The sequence below is a fragment of the Danio rerio genome, chromosome 6, assembly GCF_052040795.2.
Source record: "Danio rerio strain M-AB ecotype USA chromosome 6, GRCz13ab, whole genome shotgun sequence".
Taxonomy (NCBI): domain Eukaryota; kingdom Metazoa; phylum Chordata; class Actinopteri; order Cypriniformes; family Danionidae; genus Danio; species Danio rerio.
The window spans coordinates 23,824,302-23,840,000 of record NC_141026.1 but is presented as its reverse complement, the minus strand read 5'-3'; the positions used below and the strand labels follow the sequence as shown (position 1 = coordinate 23,840,000).

Genomic DNA, 15,699 nt, shown 5'->3' with positions numbered 1-15,699 from the left:
TATATATATATATATATATATATATATATATATATATATATATATTCTTTATTCTTGTATGAAATACCCCGCATATGGCACATATACTTACTGTATGCATACTGTATATGCACTTCATTCTGCCATATCATAATTCATTTAGGTCAGTAGGCGGGCTTCTGCAATAACTTAGAACAAAAGGTTTATTTGAATTTTGGAGACTAGGTCAAGTCTTTTTGGGTGCTACAAGTTTCTTCGTTATTAGACTTGCAGTTTGCACACAGCACGCAATTGAGTGATATAGTCACATTACATTTTTAGTACTTATTATAACTATAGCTATCTTAAATTTTCACATTGTGGAAATGCTTTCATATTGAACCTCATACCTGCTTGATCAGTTCCTATGCAGTCAGCCTATTAGTGCTTAAATTGAAATTTTTAAATGGTAATTTCTTAGGAGAGATGAATTGTAACTTTGTTGTAAAAATTGTCATTGCCTCAACAGAACAAGTTTCAAAATATACAGTTTTTGAAGCTGATCAGTTTTTTTATGGTTGTCAGTCTTTTTTTTTTTTTTTTTAGGTTTATGGTTTATATTACCAGAGACATGAAATGGAGTGAAGTTACAGAATCCAGTGAATTATACACCTAAAGTTTATTTGTTTAGGTTAGAATGTCATTCCAAAATTATATATAAAAAAAAAAAAACTTTTTCATGAGAACGTATTTATGAATACAGGGGATTTAACATATTTTACACCATGCACAATGGTGTTAACTGCTTATTCTCCTTAATATAGCCCAATTGTCTGAAGACATTTCTCAATTTCTCAGCCTTATCAGTCCTGACCCCAGAGACAGGGCATTTTAGGGGAAAAATATTTTTACAGCGAGCAAAAGCTACTTTTTTCAGGTCATTTAAATAATGTGATTCATAGTTAAATATATTTACAAAGCACTAGTGTATTGTAGGTACTATATACTCTAAACAACATTGATTGTAGAAAAGAGGGACAACAAAAAGTGTTTAAAAAAGTTACTATATTCCAGCTGTTATGTTTAAACGCTGTTATTTTTTCTGTTAGACGGGTGTTTATTCAAAAAACTTTAAAGGGATTTAGGGGACCCCAGAAGTTATATATTAAGCAGTCATCCCTTAATGTATTAACACTCATAAAGCACAAGTTCTGAACCATGTTTATTTTCCCTCAAGTTCCCTTGTCATTCTACAAGCTGCCAGTCAGGTTTCAGGGCTGTGGTTTTAGAATTTTTTCTAACCATGCACAGGTTAGTACACATATGCTTAGTGTTTAGAAAAAAACATATTCTATTTACAATACAATTTTGTAATCATTACAAAATTAGGGCAAAAAATTAACATAAGACCATCAGTACTAACCATTTATTGTTTTGCTGTATAGAAAGTTCTGTATATCTTGTATGAATGTTTCTCGTCCTTCAATAACCAGTTTTCTTTTCATCAAAATACAGTATATCAGAAGTAAATTTGTGTGTTTGACACTGTTGACTTAGATTAGACACTTAGGTAACACTTTATTTTGATGGTCCATTTGAGTATTAGTAGACTGTCTGCTTAATATCTGCTGATACTGCTCCTTCAACAGACATTTAACTGACTATAAGAAACTTTGCAAGTACATTTCTTCTTACACTAACCCTAACCCTAATTCCAACCTAACAGTCTACTTGTAATCTTATAAGAATTAGTTTGCATGTACATGCAATGTAACTTAGTTCAACAAACAGACCATCAAAATAAAGAAAATGTGACCGACACTTGTAGTCTGCCTTTATCTGAACAGAGCAATATGGGAGATAAGTAAACATGTGCACCAATATTCTTACCGAGTAAGTAAGGCTTAGAATGTTAAGAAATTAGAAGAATCAACTAATTGACCAAAATAAAGGCGTTTGAGTTTCTTTATCTTAGTAGAATTTACCTTTACTGTGCAGTAATAATGCTCAGCATAAAAACTCCATCTTGGATTATGTCTGAAAATCACCAGCTGTTTTTGTGGTTTCGTCTGTGTAAAAGGGCTATGAATTGTTTATTTCTGTCTGTTGTTTCTCCCTGTGCTTGTATTTTATTTTTGAGATGCATATCTGTTTTTTCTGCTGATAAAATCTGTATGTAAAAAAATAAGTATACAAATGTACTGCCTACATTTTTTATTCAAATTATTAAACTTGAATTAAAGTTCATGCTGTGTTTTTGCTTCGTCTTTACAGTGTATTAGCAGAGCCGACCCTCCACATAAGCAAATTAAGTGGCTGATTAGGACCCCGCCCCGACTAGAGGGCCCCCACAACCCACTGGTGGTGCAAACTGTTTACTTGCTGAAATCGTTTTTATTTACATTTTACAAATTATCTTCATTGTAAATGAACAATGGTGGTGTTTTAGTGCTTTTTCACTGAAAAGAAAGTTAAAATTTTTCTCGTGTGAAGGTCATGACCAACAGGAAACTCGCAGCATCTCATTTCCAATATGTGTTTTGTTTGCATGGTCCGAGTTTGTTTTTTCATGGAGAAAATAAGAAAGCCAGTTAGTGCTAGTATAGATCAGGAAAATGTAGAAACTGGAGCCACTGCAGTAGAGTGACCACTTGAAGAACCAGGAGAAAAAAAGCCAGTTTGGAAGTGCTAGTATAGATCAGGAAAATGTAGAAACTGGAGCCACTGCAGGAGAGTTACCATCTAAAGAACCAGGAGAAAAAAGCCTGTTAAAAAAGCTGCTAGTATAGATCAGGAAAATGTAAAAACTGGAGCCACTGCAGGAGAGTTACCACCTGAAGAACTAGGAAAAAAGCCAGTTTTTAAAAAAATGCTAGTTATAGACCAGGAAAATGTAGAAACTGGAGCCACTGCAGGAGAGTTACCACCTTAAGAACCAGGAGAAAAAAGCCTGTTAAAAAAGTGCTAGTATAGATCAGGAAAATGTAAAAACTGGAGCCACTGCAGGAGAGTTACCACCTGAAAAATCAGGAGAACAAAGCCAGGTTGGAAGTGGTAGTAAAGATCAGGAAAATGTGATGGAGAACTGCATCCATTGCTTGACTGAATTACTGTCAGAAGAAGCAAGAGAAAAAAGCCAACATAGAAGTGCTGCAAATAAAGAGGATGTAATTGCAAAACTAAAGGTTTTCAATTGCCAGGAGCTAGCTCTCTTGCAACTCTTACATGGTCGCCCACTGAAGCTAAGCAGGGCTGCACCTGATGGAAGACCACATGAGAAAGCTAGGTTGCTGCCGAAAGTGGTGTTAGTAAGACCAGCAAGGGACACTCAATCTGTGGTTTCTGTGGGTCCTAATGCCCCAGTATAGTGACAAGGACTCTTTACTACTCAGTGAGCGCCATCTTTTGGATGAGACGTTAAACCCAGGCCCTGACTCTCTGTGGTTGTTAAAAATCCCAGGATGTCCTTCGAAAAAGAGTAGGGGCAAATCTGCACACTGGCCTCTGTTCATCATAGCCTCGTAACCATCCCCATATCATAATTGGCTTCATCACTCTGTCTCCTCTCCACCAATCAGCTGGTGTGTGATCTGGTGCAATATGGCTGCCGTTGCATCATCCAGGTGCATGCTGCACACTCATGGTGGATGAGGAGATTCCCCCCACTAAAACACTTTGAGTGTCCAAAAAAGTGCTATATAAATACTATATACTATTATACTATTATTATTATGTTCTACAGAACCTGCCCTCATGTCGACGATTAATATTAATTTAAGTGACAAATATATTGTGTAGAAGTCCATCTATTAGCCCAATGACGAAATTAACAGCATGGTCGGAGGTTAAATGCATGTAAGCCTTTTTTAATGCTTCTGAAAATAATTCTGTTATTTATTAGAATTTATTCATATTTGATTTTCAACTCCGCATTTTATCATTTGATTCCAATTTTAAGTGACTGTCAAATCTAGACTATTTCTAATTGTAAGAACAGATAACATTCATCATTTATGATGCAATTTAGAGTTTTGATTTATATCTGATCCCATAATCTTATAAAGTTATACTTTTATTATGGACTAATCTATTGGATACAAAAGATTTCAGGAGAATCTTCAGGTTTGTACAGAAGAATATTTAAGTAACTTCAGAATTGTCTTTTCTTGAGCTTCAAATAATTTATTTAATTCAATGTTACACTTTAGTTTTGGGGATAGAACTGCATTTTTAATCTGAACAAATCAACTTAATGCATATGGATTCAAGATTGTAAAGTGATTGATTGTTGAAATATTGTAGAAGATTTTTTTGCCTTAGTTACAACTAGTTTACAAATGTAAATTTATTCTAATTAATATGTTAATATTTATTAAATGTTATGCTTTACATGAACTATTGAATCATATTTATTGAATTATATGCCCCATGAATAAAATAAAATATTTGCCCTTCAAGGCTTGATATTAAATTTAAAGACTTTTTAAAAAAACATATGATGACCAAGTGAGTTTAATAAACACTGAAAAAGTGTTTCACTGACTATATGTAAACAAATAAATATTGTTCCCATTTAATATAGACATTTTTTAACATATATATTTTTTCGACAATGTAAAATTTAACATTTCATCTCAATGTCGGCTATGCTGTGGTGCAGTAGGTTGCACGACTGCCTCACAGCAAGAAGGTCACTGGTTCGAGCTTCGGCTGGATCAGTTGGCATATCTGTGTGGAGTTTGCAGGCTTTCCCCGTGTTTGTGTGGGTTTCCTCCAGTTGCTCCGGTTTCCCCCACAAGTCCAAAGACATGCGGTACAGGTAATTGGGACAGCTAAAATTGACCATAGCGTATGTGTGTGATTGAGTTTGTATAGGTGTTTCCCAGTGATTGGTTGCAGCTGGAAGGGCATCTGCTGCATAAAACATATGCTGGATAAGTTGGCGGTTCATTCCGCTGTGGCGACCCCTGATTAATAAAGGGACTAAGCCGAGGTGAAAATGAATGAATGAATGAATCTCAATGTCAAGAAATGTTTCTAAATCATCACATTTACACACATCTCAATTTTGTGTAGTATGGCATTATTAAGTTGACTCTGATTTTGTGTGATTTTGTCTTTCTGGTGTTTCCCGCTGTCAATGGAGCAGTCCGGCAAAATGACAAAAAAAGCTGATCCTAATTGGTCCTCGTGCGTGCATTAAAATGCTGATTGGCTCACAGATAGAACCTTATAGAGCCAAGCTTAAGTGCGACTTTGTAGAAAAAAACATTTTGTTTTTTTTTAAATAAAAAGTCTTTAAATGTAAAACAACTTATAAAAAACATCACAATGTAAATAAGTTGTCATTTAATAAGAATATGTGAATAACTCAATTTTGACAAAAAAATGTCAGATAGAACCTTATAATTCTAAGGTGACGATTTGCTGATTTACTCACCCCTTGTCAAAAAGTAAATTTACTTTTTCTGATAACAAACAGGTTTTTGTTGAAAACATTCCAGGATTTTTCTACAAGTAGAGCACTTATTAAATGTTTTAATTTAATGATTTAAACGTCCAGACTGGAGCTTTATGAAACTGCAGTTTAAAATATATATATTCTTTTCCACTGTAGATAAAAAATATAAATATGTTGAATGACAAAGGGATGAGTAAATTATCAGTAAATGTTCTTTCTGGGAGTTAATGCTTAAAAACCCTAAATTAAATTCAGGTTTCTTATGTAGCATTATAGTTCATTTATTTTTTCTTATTCTTTCTATGTGAAATATTTTGGCTGCATGTACATTTCTTTGTCATTGCCTGCCAACCTGCATATGAGATGATGGAGACTGACCCAGACTGAGCACCATCTCTACTTCTGGGCCACACAGAAACTGTACAGACAGACACTGCACACTTTTGCAAGACAAATTAAGAGGAGGGAAAGTAAAGCAACAGTGCAGTCAGCTGAGAATGTGGACAAAAAACATGCAGAGAAAGAGACACGTGAGGTTAAAGATGGTAAGAGACACTGAGGAGGAGACACATAATACTAAGGAGGTAGCCGAGACAAACTGAGTGTGTTGTGTAGGACAGAGGTGGGCAAACTACGGCACGCGGGCCATATGCGGCCCACTGAACACTTTCATCCGGCCCGCGAGGGAGCTTTTAAAATGCTGCCTTTGAGAAGGTTCGGTTTAGAATTAGTAAATTAATGATGCAATTACAAGTGCATGCCATGTGATGGCAATATTGCATGCGGTACAGTTAAAGCAAACAGTAGAATTAGAACACAGTCTCAGATATTAAAATGCACTTGACAGTTTTTTTTTTTTATTAAGCCCATAAACATTCATTCATTCATTCTTCTTGTCGGCTTAGTCCCTTTAATAATCCGGGGTCGCCACAGCGGAATGAACCACCAACTTATCCAGCAAGTTTTTACGCAGTGGATGCCCTTCCAGCCGCAACCCATCGCTGGGAAAACATCCACACACACACACATACACTACGGACAATAAAAAAATCAAACTCATACACTACGGACCCAATTGACCTGTACCGCATGTCTTTGGACTGTGGGGGAAACCGGAGCACCTGGAGGAAACCCACGCGAAGGCAGGGAGAACATGCAAACTCTACACAGTAAGGCCAACTGAGCCGAGGTTCGAACAAGTGACCCAGCGACCTTCTTGCTGTGAGGAGACAGCACAACCTACTGCGCCACTGCCTTGCCAGCCCATAAACAGTGTATACAATTTATACATATATCAACAAATAGGCAAAACAAACATCTTTAACAATGAACAAAAATAACGGCAAAAAAACAAACGAAAAAAGAAGAAACAGCTAGACATGGGGTAAATAAAAAATACATTTTAAAGAGGCAAAACTCTTTTAGATTGTTCATACGTAAAGCCCAAGACTACATCTTTCCAATACAAACTACATTCACTATAAAATTTACTTTGAATAAAATTCAAGACATTTTTCCAAAATATTTTTGTAAATGGACAGTACCAAAAAATATTTCAAAACAGTCATCACAAAAGGACCAGTTGAAGGAGATAAAACTTTTATATTTTTTCATATGACGGGCTGGATAGATTTTATGAATTATTTTATAAGAAATCTATTTACTTTATTTGTTAAAAAACAACTATGAGGAAGCATCCATACCTTTTTTCAACAAATATTATCCGCTGCATTATTCCAAAAAGCACAGCAGGTAGACTAATAATATTCTGCTGAAATAATGAACGGATTATCCTATTATTATTTTTACAGGGAGAAGCAAAACATAACCTTCCAATATAAGAATCGACCAAATTAAGCAAAATTTGTGATAATGTGATGGTACCTCTTAATAGAGAAAGAAGACCAGATGGGATGGATACCATAACTATAGAATTGTTTTTTAAAGAGACAGGAAATTGAAAATTCTTTATATGAAAATAGTAGACCTTTGGAGTTTATTAATTGGCCAATCAACAGTATATCTTTATCAAACCAATTTTTCAAAAATATGGATTTATTCTTATACAGAACATTCCCATTGTTTCAAATAAAAGACTGATGGGGTGAAAAGTTGTGCTTGAATATCAGTGTCCAAGCTAGAAGTACTTGTTTATGAAAATCAGGCAATATAGCTGGTAGCTTTTCAATTTTATAGTTACACATGAGAAGAAACTCAAGCCCACCAAATTGAGCAAAAACATGATTGTGAATAAAATTCCACAAACATGTTGATTTTTTTCCTAAACTGCTTAAGCCAATTAATCTTGAATGTGTAACTTAAAGTGCTTAAATGCAAAAAATTTAGACCACCTTTTTCACACGTGTTCATTACAATGGACTTTCTAATATAATGAATTGAACGCTTACATAAAAATTCAAAGAGTATACGGTCAATTTTTTTACTTAATTTAAGATTTAGAGGAACAGATTGGGCAACATAAACAAGCCTTGAAAGGCCTTCTGCCTTGGTGAGGAGCACCCTACCTTTCAATGACAAATCCCTTTGTAACCTCTGATTAAATATTCTCTGTTTTGTCAATAAGGGGTTGATAATTAAGAATACATCTTTCTTTTTGATCCTTAACAACAAAAACTCCTAGATAGCAAATCTTATCTTTCACTGGGATATTATGGACAAAGGATTCCTTACATTCTTTTATTGCAAAAAGTTCACACTTATGAATATTTAAACACAAACCTGAAGGTTTAGAAAATGAATCAATAATATTTATTGCAAGTGGAATCTGCCTATAATTTTTAAGAAAGAGTTGTGTCATCAGCAAGCTGGCTTATGATCACCTCTCTCTCAGCAATAGCTATACCTTTTAAATTGCTGGCTTTTACATGTAAACAAAAAATTTGAGTTGCGAGAAATAAAAGGTAAGGGGAAATAGGGGAACCCTTGTCTAATGCCCCTCATCAAATCAAAACAAGTTGTGCCATTTTTTAAATAACTGAACTACTACCATTCATATATAAGGTTTTGATAGCAGTGCAAAAATTATTTCCAAATCCAAATTTAGAAAGACACAGAAAAATTAATTCATGTTCCAGTGTGTCGAACGCTTTATAAAAATCTAAAAAAAAGAAAAAAACCATCATCATCAGTCACTTTGAATAATCTAAAATATCAAAGATTACACATATATTATTAGAAATATGCCTATTACTAAGAAAACCAGATTGTGTCTCATCTATTATAGAATTTAAAACATTTTTAATTCTTTTAGAAAATATTAGGGCCAAAATTTTGTAATCATTATTCAGTAAACTTATTGGACGCCAATTTTCAATTAACACTAAATCTTTTTATCGGTTTGGGAATGAGGGATATTATTCCTTGACATAAAGAGATTCAGAGAATTGCTTTTAAAATTCTGCTGCAATGCCATCATTGCCGGGTGATTTGTTACATTTAAGGTGTTTAATAGCATCAGTTACTTCTTCTTAGACTATTTTTTAATCACACCATTCTCTCTCAGATTCACTGATTTTATTGATATCTTTAAGAGAATCAAGAAAAGAGGTAGAAAAATCATTGCAGTAGTTAGATTTGTAAAGATTAGCATAACATTATAACATATATTTTTTTTCCCTCGCTGTCTTTCAAAGTTAAAAAAAGTATGCTGAATTCTAATCCCCTTGGGGTAAAATCATGGAAAGAGAGGTGATCTCTGATACAATTTCCCCCTCCAAGACTCTATTAAGTTTAGATAAAAGAATGCCATAAGATCTTAGATATTTGTCCACATCATATTTTAGAAGTCCCCAATATTTTTGAATTTTCCTTTTGAGCCAAATTCAAATAAAAAAAAGGTATTAATTTTTTATAATTTCCAATTTTACTGCTTCGTGTTTTAGATGAGATGCATTCATTTTCCAAAAGGAACAATGATGTGGTGTCCCAGAAGGGGAAAATTTAATATTCATACAAATTGCCTTTTAATCTGTTAAGGGAGTAACTAGAATGTCTACCAAAACATTCTCTTTCAGAATGCTCCCAGAAATAATAAAATAATCTATGCGGGATTATCTTGTTCCACTTTTGTTACTCCATGTATAAGAACATTGACTAGGATAAATTTCCCTCCAAATGTCAGTCAAATTAAATTTTTGCATACAATTTTTAAAATTTGTATTAGAAGAACCTGTATTTTTTGACATCCATCTATCAATACAATCATTTAGAGCAGTGGTTCTCAAACTTTTTTCACCAAGTACCACCTTAGAAAAAAATCGTCTCTCCAAGTACCACCTTACGACGCTATTTTTTAACCAGTATTAAAAAATAGCGTCGTAAGCCTAATTAAGCAGCTACAGGTGTGCACAGTTTTAAAACGATGCAGATTACTTCATATTAGTAAGAATATGTATTATTGTCAGTCACTTTAAACATTTGAAATAGTCTGAACATTAACTGTGCTTGCAGATAAAAAAAAAAGTTTTAGTTAAAATGTGCTTTTAAAAGTTCATAAAAAAATGGCGCTGTTCTTAAAAAGTAAAAAGAAAACTGCTGTACTTAAATCTAAAAGTATTCATAGTAGCCTATTCATCAAAAGCTGGAAATGCTGCTTGGACCTTATAAATATAGGCTATATGTCATATTCATACACTTTCAGACAAATCTTGAAATATATGTTAAATGTACATATGACAGGGTTCATACAGACACAGCCTTATGAAAATCAATTCCAGCACCTATTTTTTTTTTCAAGACTGACATGCTATGTATTGAAGACCTGAAATGTATTCTCAGCAACCCATAAAACATTGCATAGGAATAGATACAAATAAAAACCATTAATAATAATATTTATTAATCATATATTAATAATATAATAAACCTGCACTAAGTGCTTGTGAAATCTTTTTTTGTACTCAAGTAAAAATACTAATACACTGCTAAAATAACAAAAATTTTAGTAAATAATACTAATATTAGGTAAAAGTACAAATTACTCTTTTAAAAAGTACTAGTTGGTTACTTTTGAAAAAAAATCTGATTTTCATTATGAAATCACTTCTTTTTTAAGTGTAAACCTGATTTAATGGTTTGATTGCTTACATCCCAAAGCTACATGTATAATTTGCACTAACAAAGGAATTATAGTCAGTTTTTCCTTTCATGACAATTAATCTTTTTCAATAGCACTGGTAAAACTACCACATAATCTTTAAGGCCATAGAGACACTTTTTGCCCATTATTAAAAATATATATTTTTAAGCTTTGAAAGGTTAAATTAAAGTATATGGTAAAAAGATTTAAATTTAGCGTTTTATTTACATATTTTACACTTTTTTCTTTACAATATGGCAAATTTGTTTCTTAAATAGCTGTACATCACATGTAGATTTTATTTTACACTTGATCTTAATCTAAAATAGAAACGTAAAATAATACAAGTACACTGTCAGTAAAAAATAAAACAAATGACTTTATTTTACTTGAGGTATTTGAAATATGACGACACTACATTTATCAAAGCAGTGCTTTAAGAGCCTTATTGTAAATTGTGATAAATAAACAATAAGTAGGCTAACAATGGATTGCTTTGACCTGTAATGCTTTAGGACAGATCAGAATACAGCTAAATGTATAAATCACACAAATACCTCACCCAGAAACATTTCCAGCATAATTATTTTGTCGTAAAGAAATAAAAAATGTTGCCCCTTTGCTAAAAGTAAGTTTCACTTCACAACACAGCCAAATAAGAAGACCATTAGCATTGTCATCGATCATGTATCAATCTATTTCTAAATATTTGATAACTTTGAATACTTTTGACTAAATTTAGTTAAGGAGCAAAGATAAATAATGTCTACTTTAATAGTGGAAAGATCGCGATTGTATTATCTGAGCACACAGGCGATCATGAGAGCACTTGCAGTTCATTTGAAAAAAGCCTATTTAGGAGCTCGCATATCTGTTTTAGCGATTTGCGTACATGAATGCGCCCTCGTGTTAAAATAAAGCACTCGCCGCATTTGCAGAAATGAGTAATTGCGCAATACCTTCATTCCCGCGCCGCCATTCAGACTGTGTTTAGAGAAGTGACAGGTCAGAGGCGAGTCGACTGGCTGTAGGAGAGCGAAACGTGTATGTAGATCATCAAATAGGCAGGAAATATGTCCGCGGTTTAATTACTCTGCTAGACATATCTGTAGTGAAAACATTCGAGAAGCATTATTCCAACAAAACATTTGTTTTTAAGTTGTTTTTTCTGTCTCTGCAACACAGAAAGCCTTTGTCCCGCCCTTACGTTTCACGCAACTAGACAAGGTCGACTGTGATTGGCCACTTTTCATGTCAGTCAAATCACGCTTCAGAATCAATTCTTAAACTTCGGAAACTGATTTTCAGCAGCTTATGACACAATGCACTAAAATAAACACTCTAAGCACAGCGTTGTGATCGTACGCTTCACAAAACAGCCAATGCTGATCACATCAATGTTATATTACGCATTAAAGGATTAAAAGTGTTAATTGTTTCTTTCATTATTCAGCGATTCCTCCGCGTACCACTAGGAGGAAGCCCGCGTACCACTAGTGGTACGCGTACCACAGTTTGAGAACCACTGATTTAGAGTAATATTAAAGTCCCCTCCAATTAATAAAAATGCCTGTGGATGTTTATGAAACCAGAGCAAAATTCTTTCCTCCAAACACTCAAAAGGCTTATAATTTTCAGTGGTAATGTTGTATCCATAAATATTAATCAAAATTAAAATTAAATTATTCCAACATAACAGTAAACATAGAAAAAGGGTCTGAAAAAGACTCCAAAACATTTCCAGAAAAATTGTTCTTTAACGTAGCTACCCCTGCAGACCTCTCTGAGCCATGAGCAAACCATAAGTCATTATTCCACTGTGACCTCAAAAACTTCTTGTCACTAACCAAAGAGTGTGTCTTGAAAGAAAACAAAATCAGTTTTTAGCTGTTTTGCGAAAAAAAAGCTTTCCTTTTAAGAGTGTCTCTTAACCCCCTAGTGTTGAGCGAAACTATATAAAAAATACATTTAACAAAAATAATATAGAAAGTTTTAAACAATTTGTATATCAAAATTTTAACAGGAACAATATACGTAGCTTGCTCAAGCCACATCACTAAGAAAACCAGTGACATGTCAAAGCCCTATTGAATTGAATATTCAGTTGTAGACTTGCAATACTGCTATCCACTGCTTTAAAGGGTCACGAAACACCAAAACACATTTTTTGAGCTGTTGACAGTCGTATATGTGTCCCACACTGCTATAAACACTATTAGGACACCTATATTTCACAAAAAAATGTAAATTGGTTGTTTTTGCGTTATTTCAAGCAAATTCGTACTTCCTGTTTGAAACGAATTTTTGAAGCTGCGTCACGGTCATGACATAATAGCGTGTATTCCAGCGTGCAGACTGGGCGTCTGTGCCAGAGTGAGTCTTATTACGTCTTTCAGTGTGTTGCATTAATGCATGAGTAAGGCTTGGTTCAAACCAATCAGCGCGCTCTATTGTGCAACTTCATTAATATTCATTAGTGTCACCGAGACACAGAGACGCCACGTTGTGTTGGCAAAACAAGCGTGAAGTGTTGCTTTTATAGTTTGCTGCCATTAAGTTTCGTTTTCATTTTCTCTCTGTGAGAGCTCAGCTGGATCATGTGTGGATTAACAGTGTACGCGACGCTCGACAACAATAATTTACGTGTCTAAGGAGGATTATTGTTTACCTGAGAGCTGTTCTCATCTGCAAACGCTGAGATCCAGATTCGCTTGTAACGTTAGTCTCCTCTTCATAAAGACACGGCTCTAGTTGCTGGTGATTGTTCTGTCTCTACAGATTTGGTAAGTAAGCGACCAGTGCTCTTTGTTTATTCAGTTTGTTCGTATCGAATAAAGTTAACTATTGCACTGAGTGCAAACATAGCACCGCATTTTGTGACCGGAATAACACACGCTGCTTTCTGACGCTACCTGCCGTGTGCATCTAAGTTTCCGGGAAATGCGGAGGGTTTTTTTCTCTCATTCGCCGTGCGGTATCAAACGTTGCATGTTTCTCTGGGCTTTATTGGTGATAATGATCTGTAATGTTGGACCATCACTGCCTTTTTAGCATAATAAGAGGACAGAAACTAACCAGACAGTAATGTGTGAATTGTGGAGTAGGCTAAAAAAAAAAAAAATCTGTATTTTTTAGTAAGTGTACTTTTTTTGCTTTTATTTTTGCGATAATTAAACATTTATTTGTAGAGCAACTCATGTTCTGTTTTTATTAATATTTTAAATTAGGTGTTCGAGATGTGAACAAAAGCAACAGCAGTGGGGAAAGGAGGAAAGTTTTTGGTAAAAAAAATGAAAAAACCTGAGGGATAAGTTTGTTTTTATGCCAAAAGAAACCATGGCAAAAGTGGAGACCCGGGTACACAATTACAGAATATGTTTATCCTCATAGCTTTTACACGGATGTAAATGGTTGTGGATCGGGCCAAATCTAAAAAAAAAAACAAAAAAAAACATCTGTATTTTTTTAGTAAGTGTAGGCTACTTTTTTTTTGTTTTGTTGCTTATATTCTAGCCATAATTAAATATATTCGTAGACCAATTCATTCTCTTGTGATTAATATTATAATGAACTTTAAGTGGTAAAACTGTCCGATTTATGAAAGCAAGAGATCCATCAAAGTTTGATACAAAAAAAATCTTAAATGGTTATAAAACTGCTTATAATCATTAAAATAATGTATAAAAACAATACAAAATTATTAGTTTAAAAATATTGAACGAAATTGTGATATGAAGTACTTCCTGAAAGTTCCTACTTCTCTGTTTATCCGTCTAGTTTTAGGAGTCAAGCCTGATTTATACTTCTGCGTCATGTGACCGGCGTAACCCACGGCGTATGCAACGCGCGTGGCTGTGCATTTATACTTCTGCGCGGTCTCTGTCGGTCTGCATTAACACTTCCGAAACGCTAGTTGGCAGTGAGGTGTAAATGTTCCTCTGTGTCGAGTTTCTTCGCTGCTTTTTTGCTTTTCCTGAACACTTCCGGGATGTACAAGTGGCTCAAACTCGCTCATTTTGAGGCAGGAACCGGCGGACATGCAACAATTTTAACTATGAGGTAAACACAAAACAAAACTTTCCATCCGGAGCTCCTTCACGGGACTCCACACTTGTAAACAATCGCTCGCGCCATTCGCGCGGCTCTCGGTCCCGCCCAAACTCGTCAGCGCTACCAAGCCGACCAGTCACAGAGCTTGTGCTATGCGTCGTTGCGACAAGTAGTTACATTTTTTGAGAGGTGCACGTCAGTGACGGCGACGGCCACGGCGAAGGGCTATGCGTCAGCGCTGTAGCATACGCTGGCGTTTGACGCAGAAGTATAAATCAGCCTTACAGGGCCATGAAACCCCCTCATTTCAGGAGGGTGTTTTCACACCTCTACTTTGGAATAAGTCAGAAATGTGGGCGTGTCCAGCTCTGTTTACGGGGGAGTGTCGGAAGAAGAAAAGTGGGATGGTGTGGGAGTGTCTATTTGGGCACGTGCAAGTTTCAGAGTCAAAATACACACACACACAGACACACACACACACACACACACACAAACACACACACACACATACAGGAGAAAGTGATGGTGTTTAACCTACATGGACATCTGTAGTCAAATTATTTGCCAAATTACTAAATGGTGGACTTTAACTGCAGTTTGGCTCTTTTATTCAGGGAATTCATTCATGCCCCTCGCAACAAACGAGATATTTGATTCGAGGAACTGCTCTAAGCGTGTATTTTTCATTCAATGTTTGATACCGCACGGCGAATGAGAGAAAAAAAACCTTCGCATTTCCTGGAAACTTAGATGCACACGGCAGGTAGCGTCAGAAAGCCGCGTGTGTTATTCCGGTCACTAAATGCGGTGAAAACCCTACACAAGGTTAAAGTTTGGTTGTGGTGCTAACATGTTTACACTCGGTGCAATGGTTAACTTAGTTCAATACGAACAAACTGAATAAACAAAGAGCGCTGGTCGCTCACTTACCAAATCTGTAGAGACAGGACAATCACCAGCAACTAGAGCCGCATCTTTATGAAGAGAATACTACAAGCGAATCCGAATCTCAGCGTTTGCAGATGATTACAGCTCTCAGTAAAACAATGTTCCTCCTTAGACACGTAAGTTATTGTTGTCGAGCGTCGCGTACACTGTTAATCCACACGTGAGACTGAGCTCTCACAGAGAG

General features: G+C 35.1%; 2 protein-coding genes across 5 annotated transcripts in view; one reads left to right on the top strand and one right to left on the bottom strand.

Annotated features, from left to right (window-relative positions):
* si:dkey-237i9.1 overlaps positions 1-2,379 on the top strand; it is a 74,009-nt gene extending 71,630 nt beyond the window's left edge. For 2 of the 4 annotated variants that reach the window (XM_087257165.1, XM_087257166.1), the window contains exon 17: positions 565-2,205. In XM_087257165.1, coding sequence (XP_087113291.1) covers positions 565-634 — 70 coding nt within the window. In that variant the 3' untranslated portion in view covers positions 635-2,205. Of the gene's footprint in view, positions 522-564; positions 2,206-2,232 lie in introns of those variants that run through there. The other 2 variants (XM_087257167.1, XM_087257168.1) reach the window with 2 other exon arrangements.
* The window catches only part of LOC147836337 (uncharacterized), a 432,239-nt gene that overhangs the window by 27,015 nt on the left and 389,525 nt on the right, over positions 1-15,699 (bottom strand). The window lies entirely within an intron of this gene.